The sequence below is a fragment of the Ursus arctos genome, unplaced genomic scaffold (genome assembly GCF_023065955.2).
Source record: "Ursus arctos isolate Adak ecotype North America unplaced genomic scaffold, UrsArc2.0 scaffold_25, whole genome shotgun sequence".
Taxonomy (NCBI): domain Eukaryota; kingdom Metazoa; phylum Chordata; class Mammalia; order Carnivora; family Ursidae; genus Ursus; species Ursus arctos.
Window position 1 is genome coordinate 32,174,428 of NW_026622930.1, and position 18,940 is coordinate 32,193,367.

Sequence of the window (18,940 nt, forward strand, 5' to 3'; positions counted from 1 at the left end):
ACCTTGGCAAAGCTGAGGTTACTTCCAGAAGTAATCACTAGAAAGTCTATACATAAACGGGTTTATTGCAACATCATAGCAAAGCATCCCTAACTACTGCATGCCCTGCTCAAAAGGAATCCCTAGGGAAGGGATTCATTCAGTAGAACTAGCCATCAGAAATTTAGTCCATGAAGAAATATAATCAAATGCTTATACTGTAAAAGATACTTAAGAAATAGGAAAATTAGATAGTATATAAAATGTCATTACACTCAACTTAAATACATACTCACATATATATATGCCAGACTATCAAAGGCATTAAACCAGAATGTAACAATGATTGTGTTTAGCTTGTAGGATCATGGGTAATATTTCTTTTCTTCTTTTTTGCTTTGTTACATTTAGTGCTTTTTTTTTTTTTTTGAGCAGGTTGTACTTTTTTAGTACAGCAGATTTCTATATATTAATTTTCTATCATGCAACTTTATTGAATTCATTTATCAGTTCTAGTTTTTTGGTAGAATCTTTGTGGTTTTCTATATATAGTATCATGTCATCTGCAAATAGTGAAAGTTTTCCTTTTTCTTACCAACTTAGATACCTTTTATTTTTTTTCTTGTGTGATTGCTGTGGCTAGGACTTCCAGTACTATGTTGAGTTAAAGTGGTGAGAGTAGACATCCTTGTCTTGTTCCTGATCTTAGAGTAAAAACTTTCAGTTTTTCACCATTGAGTATGATGTTAATTGGGGGGTTTTTGTATATGGACTTTATTATGTTGAGGTATGCTCCCTCTAAACTTACTTTGTTGTGTTTTTATCATAAATGGATGTTGTACTTTATCAGATGCTTTTTCTGTATCTGTTGAGATGATCATATGGTTTTTATCCTTTCCCTTGTTAATGTGATGTATCACATTGATTGATTTGTGAGTATTGAATCACCCTTGCATCCCTGGAATAAATCCCCATTGATCATGGTGAATACATTTTTTAATGTATTATTTTATTCAGTTTGCTATTTTTTTAAGATTTTATTTATTTATTTGAGAGAGAGAGCACAGAGGAAGAGTGAGAGGCAGAAGCAGACTCCCCGCTGAGCAGAGAGTCCAATTCAGGGCTCGATCCCAGGACCCTGGGATCATGACCTGAGCTGAAGGCAGACGCTTAACCAACTGAGCCACCCAGGCGCCCCTCAGTTTGCTGTTTTCTTGAGGATTTTTGCGTCTATGTCCAGCAGAGATACTGGCCTATAATTTTCTTTTTTGTGATATCTTTATCTGGTTTTGGTATCAAGGTAATGCTGGCCTCATAGAATGAATTTGAAAGCTTTTCTTCATTTTCTATTTTTTGGAATAGTTTGAGAAGAACAGGTATTATTAATTCTTCATTAAGTGTTCGGTGGATTTCACCTGTGAAGTCCTCTGGTCCTGGACTTTTGTTTTATGATTACTGATTCAATTCTGTTGCTAGTAATGAGTCTGTTTCTTCCTGATTTAGTTTTGGAAAGTTGTATATTTCTAGGAATTTATCCATTTCTTCTGTGTTTTCCAGTTTGTCGGCATATAATTTTTCATAATATTCTCTCATAAGTCTTTGTATTTCTGTGGTGTCGGTTGTTATTTCTTTTCTTTCATTTCTGGTTTTATTTATTTGAATACTTTCTCTCTCTTTGTCTCCCTTTTTTTTTTTTTTTTTTTTTTTTTTTTTGGATGAGTCTGGCTAAAGTTTTATCAATTTTGTTGATCTTTTCAAAGCAGCAGCTCCTGGTTTCATTGATCTGTTCTATTTTTTTTTTTTTTTTGTCTCTATTTCATTTATTTCTGCTTTAATCTCTATTATTTTCTTCCTTCTACTGGCTTTAGGCTTTGTTCTTTTTTTCTAACTCCTATAAGTGTAAGGTGGTTTTTTGAGATTTTTCTTGTTTCTTGAGGTAGGCCTGTGTTGCTGTAATCTTCCCTCTTAAAACAGGTTTTTCTGCATCCCAAAGATTTTGAACTATTGTGTTTTCATTTTCATTTGTCTCCGTGTTTTGTTTCCTCTTTGATTTCTTGGTTGACCCATTCATTGTTTAGTAGCATGTTATTTAGCCTTCGTGTATTTGTGTTCTTTCCAGATTTTTTCTTGTGACTGATTTCTAGTTTCATACAATTGTGGTCAAATAAGATGCATGATATGATTTCAGTGTTTTTGAATTTATTGAGACTTGTTTGGTGGCATAACATGATTTATTCCAGAGAATTTTCCATGTGCACTTGAAAAGAGTGTGTATTCTGCTTTGGAATGGAATGTTCCGAATATATTTGTTAGATCCATCTGGTCCAATGTGTCATTCAGAGCCACTGTTTCCTTGTTGCTTGTGTGTCTGGTGACCTATCCATTCATGTAAGTGAGGTGTTAAAATCCCCTACTATTATTGTATTATTGTCAATTTCTTTGTCTTTTAATAGTTGCTTTATATATTTAGGCACTCCCCTGTTGGGTGCATAAATATTTACAATTATTATATTCTCTTGTTGGATTGTTCCTTATATCATTATGTAATACCCTTCTTTGCCTCTTGTTATAGTCTTTGTTTTAAAGTCTGTTTCATCTGATATAAATAATGTTACCCCAGCTTTCTTTTCACTTTTATTTGGAAGGTAAATGTTTTTCCATCTCTTCATTTTCAATCTGCAGGTGTCTTTAGGTCTGAAGTAAGTCTCTTGTAGGCAGCATATAGATGGCTTACGCAGGTTATATTTTGCTATGGAAAGAATTAGTCAGATTAAAATGTTAGAGACCTTTTAAAAATTATGGTTCCTTCCTTTCTCCTGACTGATAGTCAAAAAAAGTTTTTTTTAATGAAAAATGAGAAATTATTAAACAAGTACAAGGAATTTCAGCTGAGTTTGTGTTTTTTCCCTTGGTGTCTGCTTCAATGCTTTCTTAGTATTAAATATTTGTTTCTAATTTTTTGTTGCCTTTGCTCTTGTTGTTCAGTCTAAATGCATTTTAAGCCTATCTCCTAGATAATGTGGCACTAGGTAGACTAAATATTAACTTGACATTTTAATTTTTTTAAAAAAGGAAAACAGGTATCGTAAGAAATATGAGGGAAAGACTTGTTAAATAGCCATGAGGGCCATAGTGAATAGCCATCTAGAACAGAGGCAGGTGGGAAAAGGAAACAGAGGGGCTGCACGTTGATGTTGAGTGGAAGAAGGGGCCCAGACGGGGCACAGGTCAAACTGACAGCAAGGAGAAAAGGTGAGAAATATGAGCCTGAAGAGCAGTGTGTCTTTGCTTCGGCCATACTTGCAACCCCTGCCTGAGAGACCCGACTCTGACGTTCTGCCCGTTTCTCCACTATTCAGATTCAGCTGAAGCCCCAGTCCCTGAGCACCTGAGCCGGTGTCAGAACCTGACGCTCTACCAGAGCTTCTGTGCCATGAAGTATGCCATCTATGCCCTCTGTGTGAACTCACACCAGCACTCCCAGTGCCAGGAATGCAGAGACAGTCCTTCAGAGGACCCGGCCTTGGCTGCGGAGCCAGCAAATGATTCTCTCTCCTCCCCAGGTACAGACTTTTCCCCGTCACCCCATCCCTGACATAAGCTGGTAACAGCCTGTCCCAGTGAGTTCTTCACAGAATTGGGAGGTGGCCTTGGTTTTATTATGCCCGGGAATAATTTCATCCATTTGTCAGCCTCCATGAATCAGAAGGACATGGAGAAGACATTGCCTAAGTTCTAACAGAGTCTGATCACATAGTGCAGTGTTTTCCAAATGCTTCTTTTTTAACTACAGCCCACAGTGAAAATAGCATTTCACATCATACTCCTGTTTGCACTTAGGTATATAATTTGTGTGATACACATGAATGTATGTGTGTGTGTATAAGAGAGAAACTAAGTTTTAAGAAATAATACTTATCTTTCCAAATGGAGTACCCTCTCAATTATTTTCCTATTCTATTTTATTTTTTTTAATGTAGCTCTCTAAGTCATTGTCATAGGTCACAACCTACATTATGGAAGAACCCCATGTTTTATCCTCTTTCTTTTTTTTTTTTTTTTAATTTTATTTATTTGAGAGAGAGCACAAGCAGGCAGAGTGGCAGGCAGAGGGAGAGAGAGAAGCAGTCTCCCGCTGATCAAGGAGCCTGATGTGGGTCTCGGTCCCATGACCTGAGCTGAAGGCAGCTGCTTAACTGACTGAGCCACCCAGGCACCCCCTCTTTCTTTTTTCTTAATAACTTATAATTCCTTAACTTGCCTTCTGTGACTAGGGGTCAGTTGTCTCTCTCATGTGGCTTTGGAATAGACCTTCACTTTTGAGCATGGTCATTTCTGACCAGTGCATATTTCTTGAAAGATCTAGGTAGCTCATGATCACTTCTAGTGTAACAGTGAATGAAAATAGAATTGAGGAGTAAGGGGTCTCCATACTGCCTTCATTCCAGAAACTGAAATATGAAGTGCTTGTCAGAGATAAGGAATAATATTTTTTGTTTTGTTCTGTTCTTTAAACTGTTTAAAAAATTTCTTTTTTTTTAATTTAAATTCAATTAATTAACATATAATGTATTGGTTTTAGAATGATTCATCAGTCTTACATAACACCCAGTGCTCATTACATCACATGCCCTCCTTCGTGTCCATTACCCAATTACCCCATCCCCGCACCCACCTCCCCTCCAGTAACCCTCAGTTTGTTTCCTATGATTAAGAGTCTCTTACAGTTTGTCTCCCTCTCTGATTTCATTGTTTTATTTTTTTCCTCGTCCCCTATGATGATGAGGAATAATATTTAAAAGCAGAAACAAAATAATGAGTGTTCAGTAAGCTATACTCTTAATTAAGGTAGCAAAATCTTTCTGCAAATCATGAAAAGGTATGGCTGAATAGTCTCTTATTCTTCTGCCTGTAACCACTTCCCTTAGTCATTAAAAACTAAGTTAAAGTTGTGAGAATGTTTGAGTCTGGCAAGTAGTGTTTCTAATGTTTACATTTTCTCTCCTCTTTCGGTCTCTTCTCTTACACGTGCTTCTTTAGGTGCTTCAGATCTCTTCTCAACATACCTAGCCAGATGTCAACAGTCTCTGTGCAATGTTCCTGACTCTTTGTGCCTGGAACTTCTAGAAAACATCTTCTCATTGCTCCTCATCACCTCTGCCGATCTTCACCCAGAGCCTCACCTGCCCGAGGACTATGCTGAGGATGAGGACATTGAGGGGAAGGGCCTGTTGGGTTTGAGGTCACCATCAGAGAGCCCTCAGCACATAGCACAACCTGAGAGGAAGTCAGAACAGGGTTGCCAGGAAGTCCCCAGGAGCCTTGCTTGTACAGTACCAAACTGTCTGAAGACAGAGCCAAAAGAGAGTTCCCCAGGGCCCCATGGGCACAGCTTTTTGGACCTAAAGCACTTTACTAGTGGTATCAGCGGATTCTTGGCTGATGAATTTGCAATAGGGGCCTTCTTCAGGCTTCTCCAGGAGCAGCTGGATAAACTCAGCAGCCACAATCCCCCTGAGAAGCCAAAGCTGCCAGAAGGCCAGAGCTGCTCGGGAAGCAGAGATGGACTACAGAGCCGCCTGCACCGGTTTTCCAAGGTTCTCTCTGAGGCCCAGTGGAGATACAAGGTGGTAACAAGCAACCAGGGCTCAGGTGAGAGGCAATGGAGAGAGAGCTGGTGGGTCCTAAGTGAGGAGGGAGAAAAATCCCAGGAATGTGGAAGAGAGCGAGGAGTTACGTGGGAGTCAAACCTTAACTCAGGGCATTATCACCATAGCAACCCATGTCAGAAACCTGTCTCAGAGCCAGCCAGATCTTCCCCTACCTGTTATCCCAGAAGGTGGGTCAAAATCAAAATAGAACACTCCCATATGACCCATAGTTTGCTGTTTCAGAGGAGCAGCCTTCCCGAAGATACCGGCCCATTGCCACAGGGCATCCAAGTCTCCGCCGGGGACGTCGGACAAGAAGGAGCCGACCAGGTAATCTGAAGAGCTCTCCCCAGTCCTCCTTCCGTCACACCAGGCAAGTGGTATGCTGCCACTTGTCTAGTATTCTTTAAAATAAAACACAGAGTCCAAACAAACAAACACAAGGGATCTAAGATTATCCTCATCCCACTTCCCCAAGGTAACCTTGCTAACAGTTTCCTTCCAGAAATTTTCATGCAATATAAGTGTATGTCGCATTTTCTATCTATGGATGTGTCATACTATATGTACTGTATATATTGAGAACTGTGTTTTTCTTCTTTCACTTATATTCTTTTATATATACAGATGTATCATGCTATACATTGAGAGCTTACTTTTTTTCCCTTGTAATTTAAAGGCTGCTTAGCATTCTGTTGTTATATGTACTACCCTTTTGTGGACTTTAAATTGTTTCTGTTTTTTACTATTATGAACAATGCTATAGTAAACAACCTTGTACATAATGTCTGTGCATACATACATACATACATACATGTGTGTGAATGTAGCTATAGAATAAGTCCCTAGCAGTAGAATAGCAAGGTCAAAGATATATGGATATGAAATATAGACACTACCAAATTGCCTTAAAAAAGAGGTAGACCCAGGACGCCTGGGTGGCTCAGTTACTTAAGTGTCCAACTCTTGATTTCAGCTCAGGTCATGATCTCAGGGTGCTGAGATCAAGCCCCGAGTCAGGCTCCGTGCTGAGCATGGAGCCTGCTTAAGATTCTCTGTCTCTCCCTCTCCCTCTGCCCCTACCTCTCCCACCCCTGCCCCCCTGCTCATGCTTGCTCTCTCTCTCAAAAAAAGAAAAGAGGTGGACCAATTTATATTCCCATCAACTATATATGAAGGCCTGTTTGCACATACATTCATCAAAAATGAGTCAATTTAAGAAAATTTTTTTATCGATGTGATTATAATAATGGTTTTTATGTTTAATATTTTGATACTAATTTTTAGCTTGAAGTTGAATGTCTTTTCATGTATTTATTGGCCATTTACGTTTTTCTCTGAGTTGCTTATTCATATCTGAGGTCCATATTTTCTGTTGGGTTTGCTTTCTTTTTGAATTGTAAGAAGCGTTTTATACATTAAGGAAAATATTCTGTCATTGTATGCTACAGTTTTTCTGTATTTTGTCTTTAGACTTTGATTATGAGTTTTTCTTGAGTTTAATACGGGAGCATTATACAGGAGTATTACATTTTTAGATAATCAAATTTCCAATACGGCTTTTGATGCTGGTTTTTAAATAATTAACAGGGAAAGGGTGCCTGGCTGGCTTAGTCGATGGAACGTGCGACTCTTAATCTCAGGATTGTGAGTTCGAGCCCCATGCTGGGTGTAGAGATTACTTAAAAATAAAAAATCTAATTAAAAATAAATAACAAGAAATTCATAAGAATTTCCTATGTGCTAAACAGTGAGAGGTAGCTTAAGGGCAGTGAATGTGGCATGAACCAGGACTTTGCTTCAGAGAATTTGTAAGTTACCTGTATTGACACTATATATGAAAAACTTCAACTGCACTGAGGCACTGCCTGAAAACAGAAGAAATTTCTTAAAGGGGGAGATCAGCATAGCCTACAAAGGTCAGGGAAAGGGATGTTATGAAAGCGTTGACTCTTGAACAGGTCTCAGAAGAATGAGTAGGCTCTAGCTAAGTGGCAGTGAGAAAAGTAAGCATAGTGGGTAGGGTGGAGGATACTGTGAGAGAAACCTGCAAACTTCAAGATTGAGTTGCTGAGGCCCTTAGGCTGCTCAGTTAATTGGTTTTAGTCAAAATAGTTTGCATTCACTTGGCCAATTCAGCCCAAGAATGCACAATCCATCTTTTTCCTCCTGCTGTTTGTTCCTTTCCAGTGAGCCAAGGAGCCTCCTATGCATAGCGCTGATAACTCTCTTAAATGACCACAGTAAGCAATAGTGAGCCTCCGTTCACAGACCCTAGCACTTCAGAAAGCAGGTGTTGAGAAGAAGCTTTTCCTCCAGGGCTTTAAATATCATGGTGTTTGCCAGACTGGGTCTTACACTTGGTTCCCTACCTTTTCAAGTATGAGGACACCTTTTTCTATGTCAGAAAATTCTGTGGCCCTCTTTGCACCCTACCACTTCCTGCTCATAATAGTTGCACTTTTATTTTGCCAGAATATTGACAGTGCTTAGTAAGCAGATGGAGGTCGCTGACCCCTGCAAGTAACTTGAAAGCTCCTGAGGCTGTGATACCCACAGGTTGGAAACCACTACTACTCAAAATGAGCACAGGGGCTATATTAAGCCCACCCTTCACCTTTGGTCTATAGAAACTTGTGTTTGCTGTAGAAAGAGCAGCAAGGGGTAATTGTTACCCATTACCCTCTCACTCTTAATACCCAGACCTTGGCTTCAAGCTGACTTCTTAATTTCCACACTGTAAGGAGTTGAGGGTTGATTCTCTCTCTTCTTCCTAATACCTTTAGATGGCCGGGACAGAAGTTCGAATCCATCCCTGGAAAGTACAAGTAGTGAGCTGAGCACAAGTACTTCAGGTATGGGGGTCCCAACCAGTTGCCAACTTCAAGCAGCTTTGCCCTGATGTAGAGTTGCCCCACACCACAGTATAAAATCCTGGACTGAACAGTTTATGCCTGTGTTCAAGAAGGTTGGTTCTAAGAGATACCAGCTTCCGGTTATAAATAAGTCCTGGGGCTATAATACACAGCATGGTGAGTGTAGTTAACAGTACTGTATTGTATATTTGAAAGTGGCTAAGAAAGTAGATGTTAAAAATTCTATCACAAGAAAAAAAATTTGTAACTAGGTGTGATAAATGATGGATGTTAACTAAACTTATTGGGGTGATCATTTCACAATATATACATAAATCATTATGTTGTACACCTAAAACTAATACAGTGTTATATGTCAATTATATCTCAATTTGAAAAAAAAAAAAAAGAAGGTGGGTTCTGCAGATAGGGAAAAGGGGAAGGGCTGTCTCACTATCAGTGGAGTTACCCGTCAGCAGAGCGAAACAGAGGTGAATAACCCAAAAATAGTACTTAAGTCTTGTATTCAAAGATGATAGCATAGGTTTGCCCTGCAACTGAGGAAAAAGTAAGCCCTGCTTATGGAACTTTTAGACAAGGACCTTGAAAATAAGAGTTTAGTGGGAGGTGCCAGCAGTATCGTTTTTCTTCAGTTTCTGTTGCTTCCTTGGTCCCCACATTCTTGTGTCCCAACAGAGGGAAGTCTGAACGCTGTGTCTGGAAGGAATGAGCTGGATGGCCGATTGCAGCCCCAGTCTCAAAATTCACTCATCCCCATGATGTTCTCCCCCCCTGAGTCACTGCTGGCATCCTGCATCCTCCGGGGGAACTTTGCAGAAGCCCACCAGGTAAGGGGAGTACCTGTGTAGCAGATGTGAGCCACCCAGGCCATACCTTGTCCTAGGAAAGAATACTAAGGCAGCCCGTAGCTGTCTGGGCCCCCCTGGGCCTCATGTAAAGCCAGACTTATGTGCAACCAGAGCCTCAGGAGCACCTGAGGGCCACAACCAGCAGGGGCAACGGGGATATTTCCACGTTCAAGGCCCTGTCCTCAGCGTTGTGAATTTCAGGATTCATCTTGGAGATTAAGCTGTTGAATCATTTCTTAACAGAAACAGTGTTTTAACAAGATAAAAGAAAATATTTAGCCACAATTCCACCACTTGAAAACATTGAAATATTTTGTTTCTTTTCTTGTACTCCTTCTGTGAATACATATGTGGTTTTATATAATTAAAAATCAGGATGCAATTATTAATAATAACTAGAATGCCAATTCATTATACAAGAAGTATAGGAGACTACCAAACTAGAGTGTTCATGATATATAGGAAAAAGCACAAGGAGTAGAAGTCAGAAAGACTCTTACACTCTGAAATTCCATATCCTCTTTTGAAAATTGGAGTTAAATGTAATACCTCCTTGTCCTATCTCATGGGAATGTTAAGAGGATTATGTACAAGCTGTGAGAAATGCAAGAATCCTCTAAAAAAAAATTGCTTAAACTTAATGGCATAAAAACCTACTATTCTGGTTTTTAAAACTCTCTTGGTATTTTTATCATGCTTGTGCTGATCCCTTAATGCATAGGTCAGAATTTTTCTTTCATGTGAATTCAGTTCAGGAGTAAATTGAGGAGAAATATAGGTGGTGGAAGAATCTTTGTTCAAATTCCTCTGATCATTTTAGATCCCATACTTGAATGATAATAATTCTGACCCTCTGGGAGCACCCTTGCCAACTTTTTTTTTTTTTAAGATTTTTTTATTTATCCATTTGACAGAGAGAGAGACAGCCAGCGAGAGAGGGAACACAAGCAGGGGGAGTGGGAGAGGAAGAAGTAGGCTCCCAGCGGAGGAGCCCGATGAGGGGCTCGATCCCAGAACGCTGGGATGATGCCCTGAGCCGAACAAAGGCAGACACTTAACGACTGAGCCACCCAGGCGCCCCTCTTGTCAAACTTTTTACATCCAAATCCAGAGAGGGATTCAGTGGGACCACCCCCTCCCCCCCAGGCTCAAGGCTTTACTCCTAAATGTCCTCACTTCTTCCTTTCCTGGGACCTTGATCTTCTTTTCTTTCTTTCTTTCTTTTTCTTTATTTTTAATAAAAATTCCTGTTTTCTTAAGCTGGTTATAGAATAAGTCATGTGTATTACAAGAAAATACCAAAAAATATTAATAAGTGTTCATTAATCCTATTGTCCATAACAACCGATATTAAAGGTGTAAAGTATATTTTTGCCAATATTTTTCCAAGTTGTGAATGACTTTTATATAGTGAAAATTATTTTGAATCTATTATTTAGTGCCTTTTTTGCATTTGCCTCGTGATTGGTTTTAGTGACCTCACAATAGTCTGATCAGGTAGGTGCATTTGACCATTCCTCTGCTACTCAACTTACATTCTTTTCAACCCTGTAACAGTTGTAATAAATAGTGCCAAGATTAACACCTTTGGGCATTAAGTCTTTTGAATTGTTTCCTTAAGAGAGTTTCTCATAAAAATTACTAAGTCAGAGAATAAAAACATCTTTAAAGCTCTATAGATTGTCAAATTGCTTTTCAAAAAAGATTGTGACAGTTCACCCTGCCAACACTCCACGAAGGTTATTTTTACTTTGTCATTGTGAGAGATGCAGAATGGGATTAGTGTTTCTCAAATTCCCTGGATTACTAGTCAGGGAAAACATTTTTCACCTATATATTAGTCATACATAATTAGTCATATGTGTTTTTTCTTGGAAACTATTTATGTCTTTTGCCTGTTTTCTGTTGGAGCTGTGGTGGCTTTCTTGCTGACTTTTATGAATTATTTCTGTATTTGATCTATTCTTCTAATATTAGGTGCTCTCACAAGCCTCCCAAGCAGATGTCTCAGGGCCATACTGTAGTGCTAGGCAAGATCTCCTGTCTCTAGACTCCCTGACTCAGCAGACCCAGCACAACCCCCACTCCTCCTCCTCCTGTGACAGGTGGTGTTCATGTTCAACCTGAAGTCCTCGCCCAGCTCAGGGGAACTGATGTTCATGGAGCGCTACCAGGAGGTAATCCAGGAGCTGTCCCGGGTGGAGCACAAGATCGAAAACCAGAACTCAGATGGCGGTAGCAGCACCATTCGAAGAACAGGCAGTGGCCGCTCCACACTACAGGCCATTGGCAGCGCTGCAGCAGCAGGTGCACCATAGGTGGTGAGGTAGCCGGGGGAGGAGGGGATGGGGGAACAGCCACCCAAATCATAGGTACCTCATGCAGGTGAGCAAAAATCCAGAGCAGGACACTTGCCGTGAAGAATAGCAGTCCTGACATAGGCAGACTCTGTTTCTAGCTGTGCCCAGCTTCCCTGACCCCAGTGGTCCCATACCTGCCACTTGAGCTACTCCATTCAACCTGTCCTATGGGATTTAAACTGCAGGGTGTGAATGCTGCTTCCCCCATTTGTTTTGATGGCCACTAGCTTGGGCTTTGGGAAATGGTTGGGAGTTTATTTCCTTCCTATGTAACTATTCCAGGATAAAGCATATCACTTCACTTTTCTGTAAAGTGAAGAAGTTATGTATAACACTGATGGCTTAGGATTCACAGGTGTTAATGCCCAACATGGGCTACACTGCAAAAGCTCATCCTTTCATGATTTCTTGGAAGTGAAATCCTGCCCCACATTTCCGCATCTCTTACTGGTCTAGGTTCCACATGTCAAGTACCATCAAGTACACATTGCTCCTTCTACATTCTCCTAGAAATTTTCTGTAGCTCTTCAAAAGAATATTTGCACATCTTTTTTGTTTGTAATATAAATGGGTTCTTAACAATAGGTCCTGTTTTCTACCTTGTTTTTTTAGCAATGTGTTTTAGAGATCATTTCTGATTAATACACACAAATACACCTCATTCTTTCTCAGCCTACCTTTAGATCCCATTGGGAAGAAGCCCCTAATTATCTTGACCATTTTGAGTTTCTCTGGGTCTGCCTTTCTGTAACGTTGTTTTGAGGCCATAGAGCAGGCTGTAATGATGGTGTTTAATATACATAGAAGATATCCCATGCAGAAGGATCATTTTTTTAGTAACCACTTTTCAAAATAAAAGTGGTACTGAGAATCATGTTAACCTCTTGCTTTTTACTCCCCTGCTGGGTGTCCAGGGATGGTATTTTACTCCATCTCTGATGTGACTGATAAGCTACTCAGTACCTCTGGAGAACCCATCCCCACGCTCCAGGAGGACTTTTGGATAAGCAATACCCTGGTGGAACCCACTGCTCCCCTGAGAGAGGTTCTGGAAGACCTCAGCCCCCCTGCCATGGCTGCATTTGACCTCGCTTGCTCTCAGTGCCAGCTCTGGAAAACCTGCAAGCAGCTCTTGGAAACAGCTGAACGACGTCTGAACTTTAGCCTTGAGAGCCGGGGTGAGTGTGCTTCTTTAGCTTTATTCCTTCATTCTCAAATGAGGGGATGGGTTTCTGAGATGCTTGATAAACTATATAAGAAGAAAATCCTTACTGGGTAAGGAGGAGACAGGGAGAAAGGAGTATTAGTTAATTTCCTCATGTCCAATCTGGTCATTTAAATATAATCTGAGACTCTTATCTTCTTAATAGACTGGGCAATCTGCAATCATTTAGGGAAATTCTTTTCTGGTTTATAGATAAATTCAAGGAAGAAATATATATTCAAAAATTGTACAAATGGAAATTGTGCCTTTAGACTGCATGCCCCTGCCCGAGTGAACCCCACTTAACCTAAAACCTAGAACAGTCTTGAGTTTGTAAATTCATGGATCACAGTTAAAGGGAAGATTGTATTTTGAGGTTAATAATGTCCCAGAATGTGTATATGGAATTTTTAGAGAAATCCAGTATATGAAGGCTGAGGAATGTGAAGAAACAATTAGGAAAAGTTCCATTCCACCCATCCTTGATACACACACCAGACATTGGAAAGAGCACACCTCTCTCAGTAATATGGAAAGAGGAATGGTGAATAGGTCGTGATATGATATCCACTCCTAGACTCAGTGATTCATTAGAAGTTACAGAACTCAGCATATAGTCATACTCATGGCTAAAATTTATTTCAGCAAAAAGATATGCAGCAAAATCAGCAAAGGAAAAAGGCCCATGGTATACAGTCTGAAGAAAACCAGACACAACTTCCAAGAGTCTTCCTGTGGAGTCCCACAGGCTGTGCTTAATTCCTCCAGCAGTATTTGTGACAAGTGTATGCAAGGAAGCTCATTAGAGACTCAATGCCCAAGGCTTTAATGGGGGGCCATCTCTGCCAGCATGTACCAAAATTCTAGACTCTCAAAAGGAAAGCAGGTGTTCAGTGTAAACCACATTGTACACAGTTTAGGCACAGTGGGCCACTCTCATCATTTATGGCACGTTTTATAGCAATGTCAGAAACCATTTACCAGTCAAGTTTGCAGCTGCCAACCAATGGCAACCTTATAAGCAAGACTTTCTAAGGATAGTGGTCACAGGCCTGCTGTGGTACCTTTTTTCTGCACACCCCTAGAAATCACTTCTGACCTGTTGGTTAAAATGTACTTTAATGTTCAAGTAGTCCTTCTAAGAAAGTATATTGTGCCATATGCAATGCTGTTTTTATCACACAGTTTCCCTCCCCCTTATGTAGTATTCATATTTGAAAATGAAAGGAGATATTATTCAGACTGTTAATAGTTGGAATGGTTTCATGTCAGTCAGTTAGGAATTAATTTAGTACCTACTGTGTTCCCAGATTATCTGAAGTGTAGGGGGTACAGGAGAGATAATAAGAAATAATCTTTGTCCATAAAGTTGTTCATAGTCTAGTCAGGGTGTCAAGATGCCACTTAAAGCAAAGAGAGAAGACAGATATGATCCCAGCTCAAGTTCTCAGCTGAGGACACTACCAAGGCAAATTCACAAGAAGTGATTGGCTTGGGACAGCAGTTCCGTAGGAGTGCCAGAGATTCTGGGTCTGCTGCTTTTGGCAGCGGAGGCATCATGCTGGAGGGAGCTCTGGAACCTCAGGCGTGGAATGAGCCAGGTAAGCTGGTCGTCACCCGAAATGGCACAGCAGATATTTCCTCCTTAACATTGGAGAAAATAAAATTTTACAAGTAAATACAGAAAAACTGAGTATCAGTCTTTGAAAGTGCCTGATTTTTTTCTGCATTCCCTCTTCAATCCATTTCCAGGTCGACGGCTAGACCACATACTCCTCAGTGCTGATGGCATTCGAGGTTTTCCAGTTGTTCTTCAGCAAATCAGTAAGATCCTCAACTATCCTCTTATGTCAGCCGGACAAACTAAGTCAGGTGAGCTGCTTTTCTCCCTTCTTCTCCTTGCTCCTGGATTTGGAACATTAGGTCAGCATCAGAATTCACTTTTTCTCATTTGCTTTCCACAGAGAGTGTAGAAGAAAAAGGAGCGGGCCCTCCACGATGCAGCATCGCTGAGCTGCTTCAGATGTGCTGGCCCAGCCTCACCGAGGACTGTGTGGCCAGCCATGCCACTCTCTCGCAGCAGCTGGATCAGGTCCTCCAGTTGCTGAGAGAGGCACTACAGCGGCCAGGTACAGGCCCAACTGCGTCACAGCAGATGAAGGCTGAACTGGGGAGAGGAAACAGCCAGGAGTGAAGGAGCCCTTTAGAGCAGAGGCTTACGACTCCAGAACTGGGTGCTTGCAGCCCCCTTGTTAGCCAGGGCATGTCTCACAGCTAACTCCACCTGTTTCCCCACCACTCCAGTGAAGGGGTGCTTAATGCTCCATTAGCTGATACATCTTTCTGATTCTTAATGACAAATACACCCAGAAGATACTTAGTAAATATTGATCAACCTTCCCTAAAAGATTACTGTGTTCTTCATAGAGCCATTCCACCCCGCAGATACTGGGGTGAAAACAGGACTATCCACCCTGATTTTTCCAGACTTAAATCTCTGCCTGGCTGAGAATCACTTGTAAAGGCAACCAACATAGGATTTTATAGCTACCTTATAAGTTTAGTACCCAAGCTCAAGGAGGCCCCATTGATCCAAAGCTGGAAGCACAGACTAAAGCCTCCATTCCTTCTCCTGTCATAACTCCTTCCAGAGCCCAGGAGTACTCCACTCTCCTCGCTGGTGGAGCAGGCAGCCCAGAAAGCTCCAGAGGCAGAGGCCCACCCTGTGCACATCCAGACTCAGCTCCTCCAGAAGAACTTGGGCAAACAGACCCCAGCAGGCAGCAGACAGACTGACTACATGGGCACCTTTTTCAGTTACTGCAGCACCATGGCTGCAGTTCTCCTTCGGAGTCTGAGCTCTGAGCCTGGTGAGTAGCAAGAAAGAGGAGACGGAGTCATGACTGGCCCAGTGTTTAGAGCAGGGAGGAGGAAAGGTGCACAATTAAAGAGGTTCTGGGTACTGGGGCGCCTGCAGGGCTCGGTTGGGTGTCTGACTCTTGGTTTCAGCTCTGGTCATGATCTGAGGTTGTGAGATTGAGCCCTGTGTCAGGCTTTGAGCTGGGCATGGATCCTGCTTGAGATTCTCTCCCTCTGCTCCGCCTCCCCTTCTCTAAAAGAAAAAAGAGAGAGAGAGAGGTTCTAGATACAGTAGTAGCCAAGAATGCTAGATTTATAGGGTCCTCTCTTACTCATCTCTGTGTTTTATTCATCCTTGTCTCCCCACTGCCTCGTAGAACTGTGTAGCACATGGGAGTACTTGATAAATTTTAATTGCATTAATGACAAAAAGTACCTCTCTCAGACCATCGTGGATTTGAGGACCCAGAGAGGATCAAGTCTCTGAAGTGAGGGCCAGGTTCTTACTTGAGTCCACAGAGCGAGTATTGCGTGCACTTTAGTCATGTTGAAGAGAGCAGGGTGAGCTGCTTGTGGCTAGACCTACCCACTAAAGTCTGTCTGTGGGTGGAAGTCTTTAGAGCAGTAGTAAGGTGTAAATTCGTAGTCAGGGTCATGTCGAGAATACCCTTTACAAAGAAAATATCAACAGAAGGGCTCTCAATGTAGTTTTTTTTTTTTTCCTGAGTTTTTTGGGGTTTGTTTGTTTGTTTTTGAGAGAGAGAGAACAGAGCGAAAGAGCACGAGTGGGAGGTGGGGGTCAGAGGGAGAGGGAGAAGCAGGCTCCCCAGTGAGCAGGGAACCTGATGTGGGGCTCGATCCCAGGACCCCAGGACCCCAGGACCATGACCTGAGCCAAAGGCAGATGCTTAACCAACTGAGACATTCAGGCACCCCATACTCTTCTTTATTAATTCTGGGAAAAGGGGCTCTGAGCTGTTACAGTCAGTGGTGAAAACAAAAGTCCCTTTATCTTTGCAGATCACATGGAGGTCAAGGTAGGAAATCCATTTGTTCTCCTGCAACAGAGCTCTTCCCAACTTGTGTCACACCTCCTGCTTGAGCGACAAGTTCCCCCAGACAGGTAGGAGCTACTTTGTGGGAGTTAAGCACGGATGGGCCTTCCTAACTGTTTCGTTTCATTAAGGAATGCCAGGACTGAGTGGGGTTGTGCTTGAGTTCAGTACAGAGAATGGGGATTTCTTCCAGACTTTTCCCTTAATTTGCATTTACTCTTACACAGCTACATTAGAATTCGATTTCAGTTCGCCTCATTTCTTTCTGTTTTGCCACGTCTCACAACATTTATATTACAAGCATCAAATTAAGGGATGAGTCTTCATTTATGAATAAGCACAAGTCCAAAAATTGGATAATTCTTTAGTTGGCTATGCTAGAGGAAAAAAAGCATTCTCATAGATTGCTGGTGGGATATAAATTAGTACAGCCTCTGTGGGAAGACAGTTTGCCCGTATTTATTTTAAAAAGCAAATTTGTATACCCTTCAATTTAGCAATCCACATTGGGGAATTTATCCTGTGGCTTTAGTGACCCATGAAAAATCACATATATATACAAAGTCATTTTGTTACAGCCTTATATTTAATAGAAACAGATAAGAAAAATTCACTGTTCGGTAATAAAGACTAGTTAAATTGTGGCTCAACCCATAATGGAATACTGTATAGCTGTAAATAGGAATGAGGGGGTCTCTCTGTAGAGGGATGTGGACAGATCTCCCAGATACATTATCAAGTGAAAAAGCAAGAGCAGAGCAGTGTGTCTAATAGGCTACCTTTTATGTGGGGAGGAAAGAGAGAAAGCAGAGCAACAAAGAGCCTGCGTTTACATTTGATTGTATAAACAGAAATTCTAAGCTTGGGTAATATGCCTGTGCACTCAGGTCTGGTGCGTCCTCTGCTTCTCTCCCTCCAGGCTGGCAGCCCTTCTGGCCCGAGAGGGGCTCAGCCTGAGTGTGCCGAAGGTCATCGTTAACTGCTGCTGTGAGCCTCTTGCCCTTTGCTCTTCCCGGCAAAGCCAGCAAACGTCATCCCTTCTGACCCACCTGGACGTCCTGGTCCAGCTACATACCTCCCACTGCCTGGAGGACCTGCCACTTTCTACACTGAGCTCCCCAAAGCCAACTGGGATTTCCACATTGGAGAGAAAGCCCCACTCCTCCCCAAGGGATTCATCACTCCCCGCCTTTACGTCCTCTGCCTTGGCCTTCCTTAAGTCCCGCTCAAAGCTGCTGGCCACAGTGGCCTGTCTGGGCGCTTCCCAGGGGCCAAAGCTCACCAAGCCCAGCCTGCCATGGAAGGAGCTTCGTGGCCGCAGGGAGGTGCCTCTGAGTGCAGAGCAGGTAGCCCAGGAGTGTGAGCGCCTCCTGGAACAGTTCCCTATGCTCAAGGCCTCCCTCCTGGCTGCCTGGGAGCCACTACGACGGTCCACCGAGCAGGGGCAGAGCCTGGCAGTGAGTCTCTGTGGCCGGGCCAGTCTCTCTACCGTGCTCCTGGGCCTACACTCTCCCAGTGCCCTAGATGTGCTCACGGAGGCCTTCGAGGAAGCCCTGGTGGCCAGAGATTGGTCCCGAGCCCTTCAGCTCACGGAAGTGTATGGGCGAGACGTGGATGACTTGAGCAACATAAAAGATGCAGTCCTGAGCTGTGCCACAGCATGTGGTGAGCAGAAGGCTATGCCTTCCCCTTCACTGGTGGTAATAACATTGAGCATTCAATGAGTGTATCATCGCGTTTGATCCCCACAATAACTCTAGAGAAAAGTGCCATCGTAATCTCATCATATTGAAAGGAGACTAAGGCTCAGAGGATAGGAAACTTGCCTTGGGTTAGTAAGTGGTGGAGCAGAGCTTAGAACCCCACTGCATCTAACTTTTTTTTTTTTTAAGATTTTATTTATTTGAGAGAGAGAACACGTGCTCAAGAGAGGGAGCACGAGCAGGGGGGAGGGGCAGAGGGAGAGGGAGAAGCAGACTCCCAGCTAAACAGGGAGCCCAATGCAGGACTGATCCCAGGACCCTGGGATTATGACCTGAGCCGAAGGCGGATGCTTAACCGACTGAACCATCCAGGCACCCCTCCATCTAACTTTAGAACAGGCAGTC

The 18,940-nt window shown here is 42.2% G+C and overlaps 1 protein-coding gene across 2 annotated transcripts in view; it reads left to right on the plus strand.

The window, feature by feature from the left end:
• The window catches only part of ZFYVE26 (zinc finger FYVE-type containing 26), a 64,075-nt gene that overhangs the window by 12,617 nt on the left and 32,518 nt on the right, over positions 1-18,940 (plus strand). For both annotated transcript variants that reach the window (XM_048219957.1, XM_048219958.2), the window contains 12 exons: positions 3,339-3,542; positions 5,020-5,631; positions 5,874-5,960; positions 8,417-8,485; positions 9,182-9,333; positions 11,460-11,661; positions 12,629-12,892; positions 14,671-14,790; positions 14,883-15,047; positions 15,570-15,788; positions 16,798-16,900; positions 17,752-18,497. In XM_048219957.1, coding sequence (XP_048075914.1) covers positions 3,339-3,542; positions 5,020-5,631; positions 5,874-5,960; positions 8,417-8,485; positions 9,182-9,333; positions 11,460-11,661; positions 12,629-12,892; positions 14,671-14,790; positions 14,883-15,047; positions 15,570-15,788; positions 16,798-16,900; positions 17,752-18,497 — 2,943 coding nt within the window. The remainder of the gene's footprint in view (positions 1-3,338; positions 3,543-5,019; positions 5,632-5,873; positions 5,961-8,416; positions 8,486-9,181; positions 9,334-11,459; positions 11,662-12,628; positions 12,893-14,670; positions 14,791-14,882; positions 15,048-15,569; positions 15,789-16,797; positions 16,901-17,751; positions 18,498-18,940) is intronic.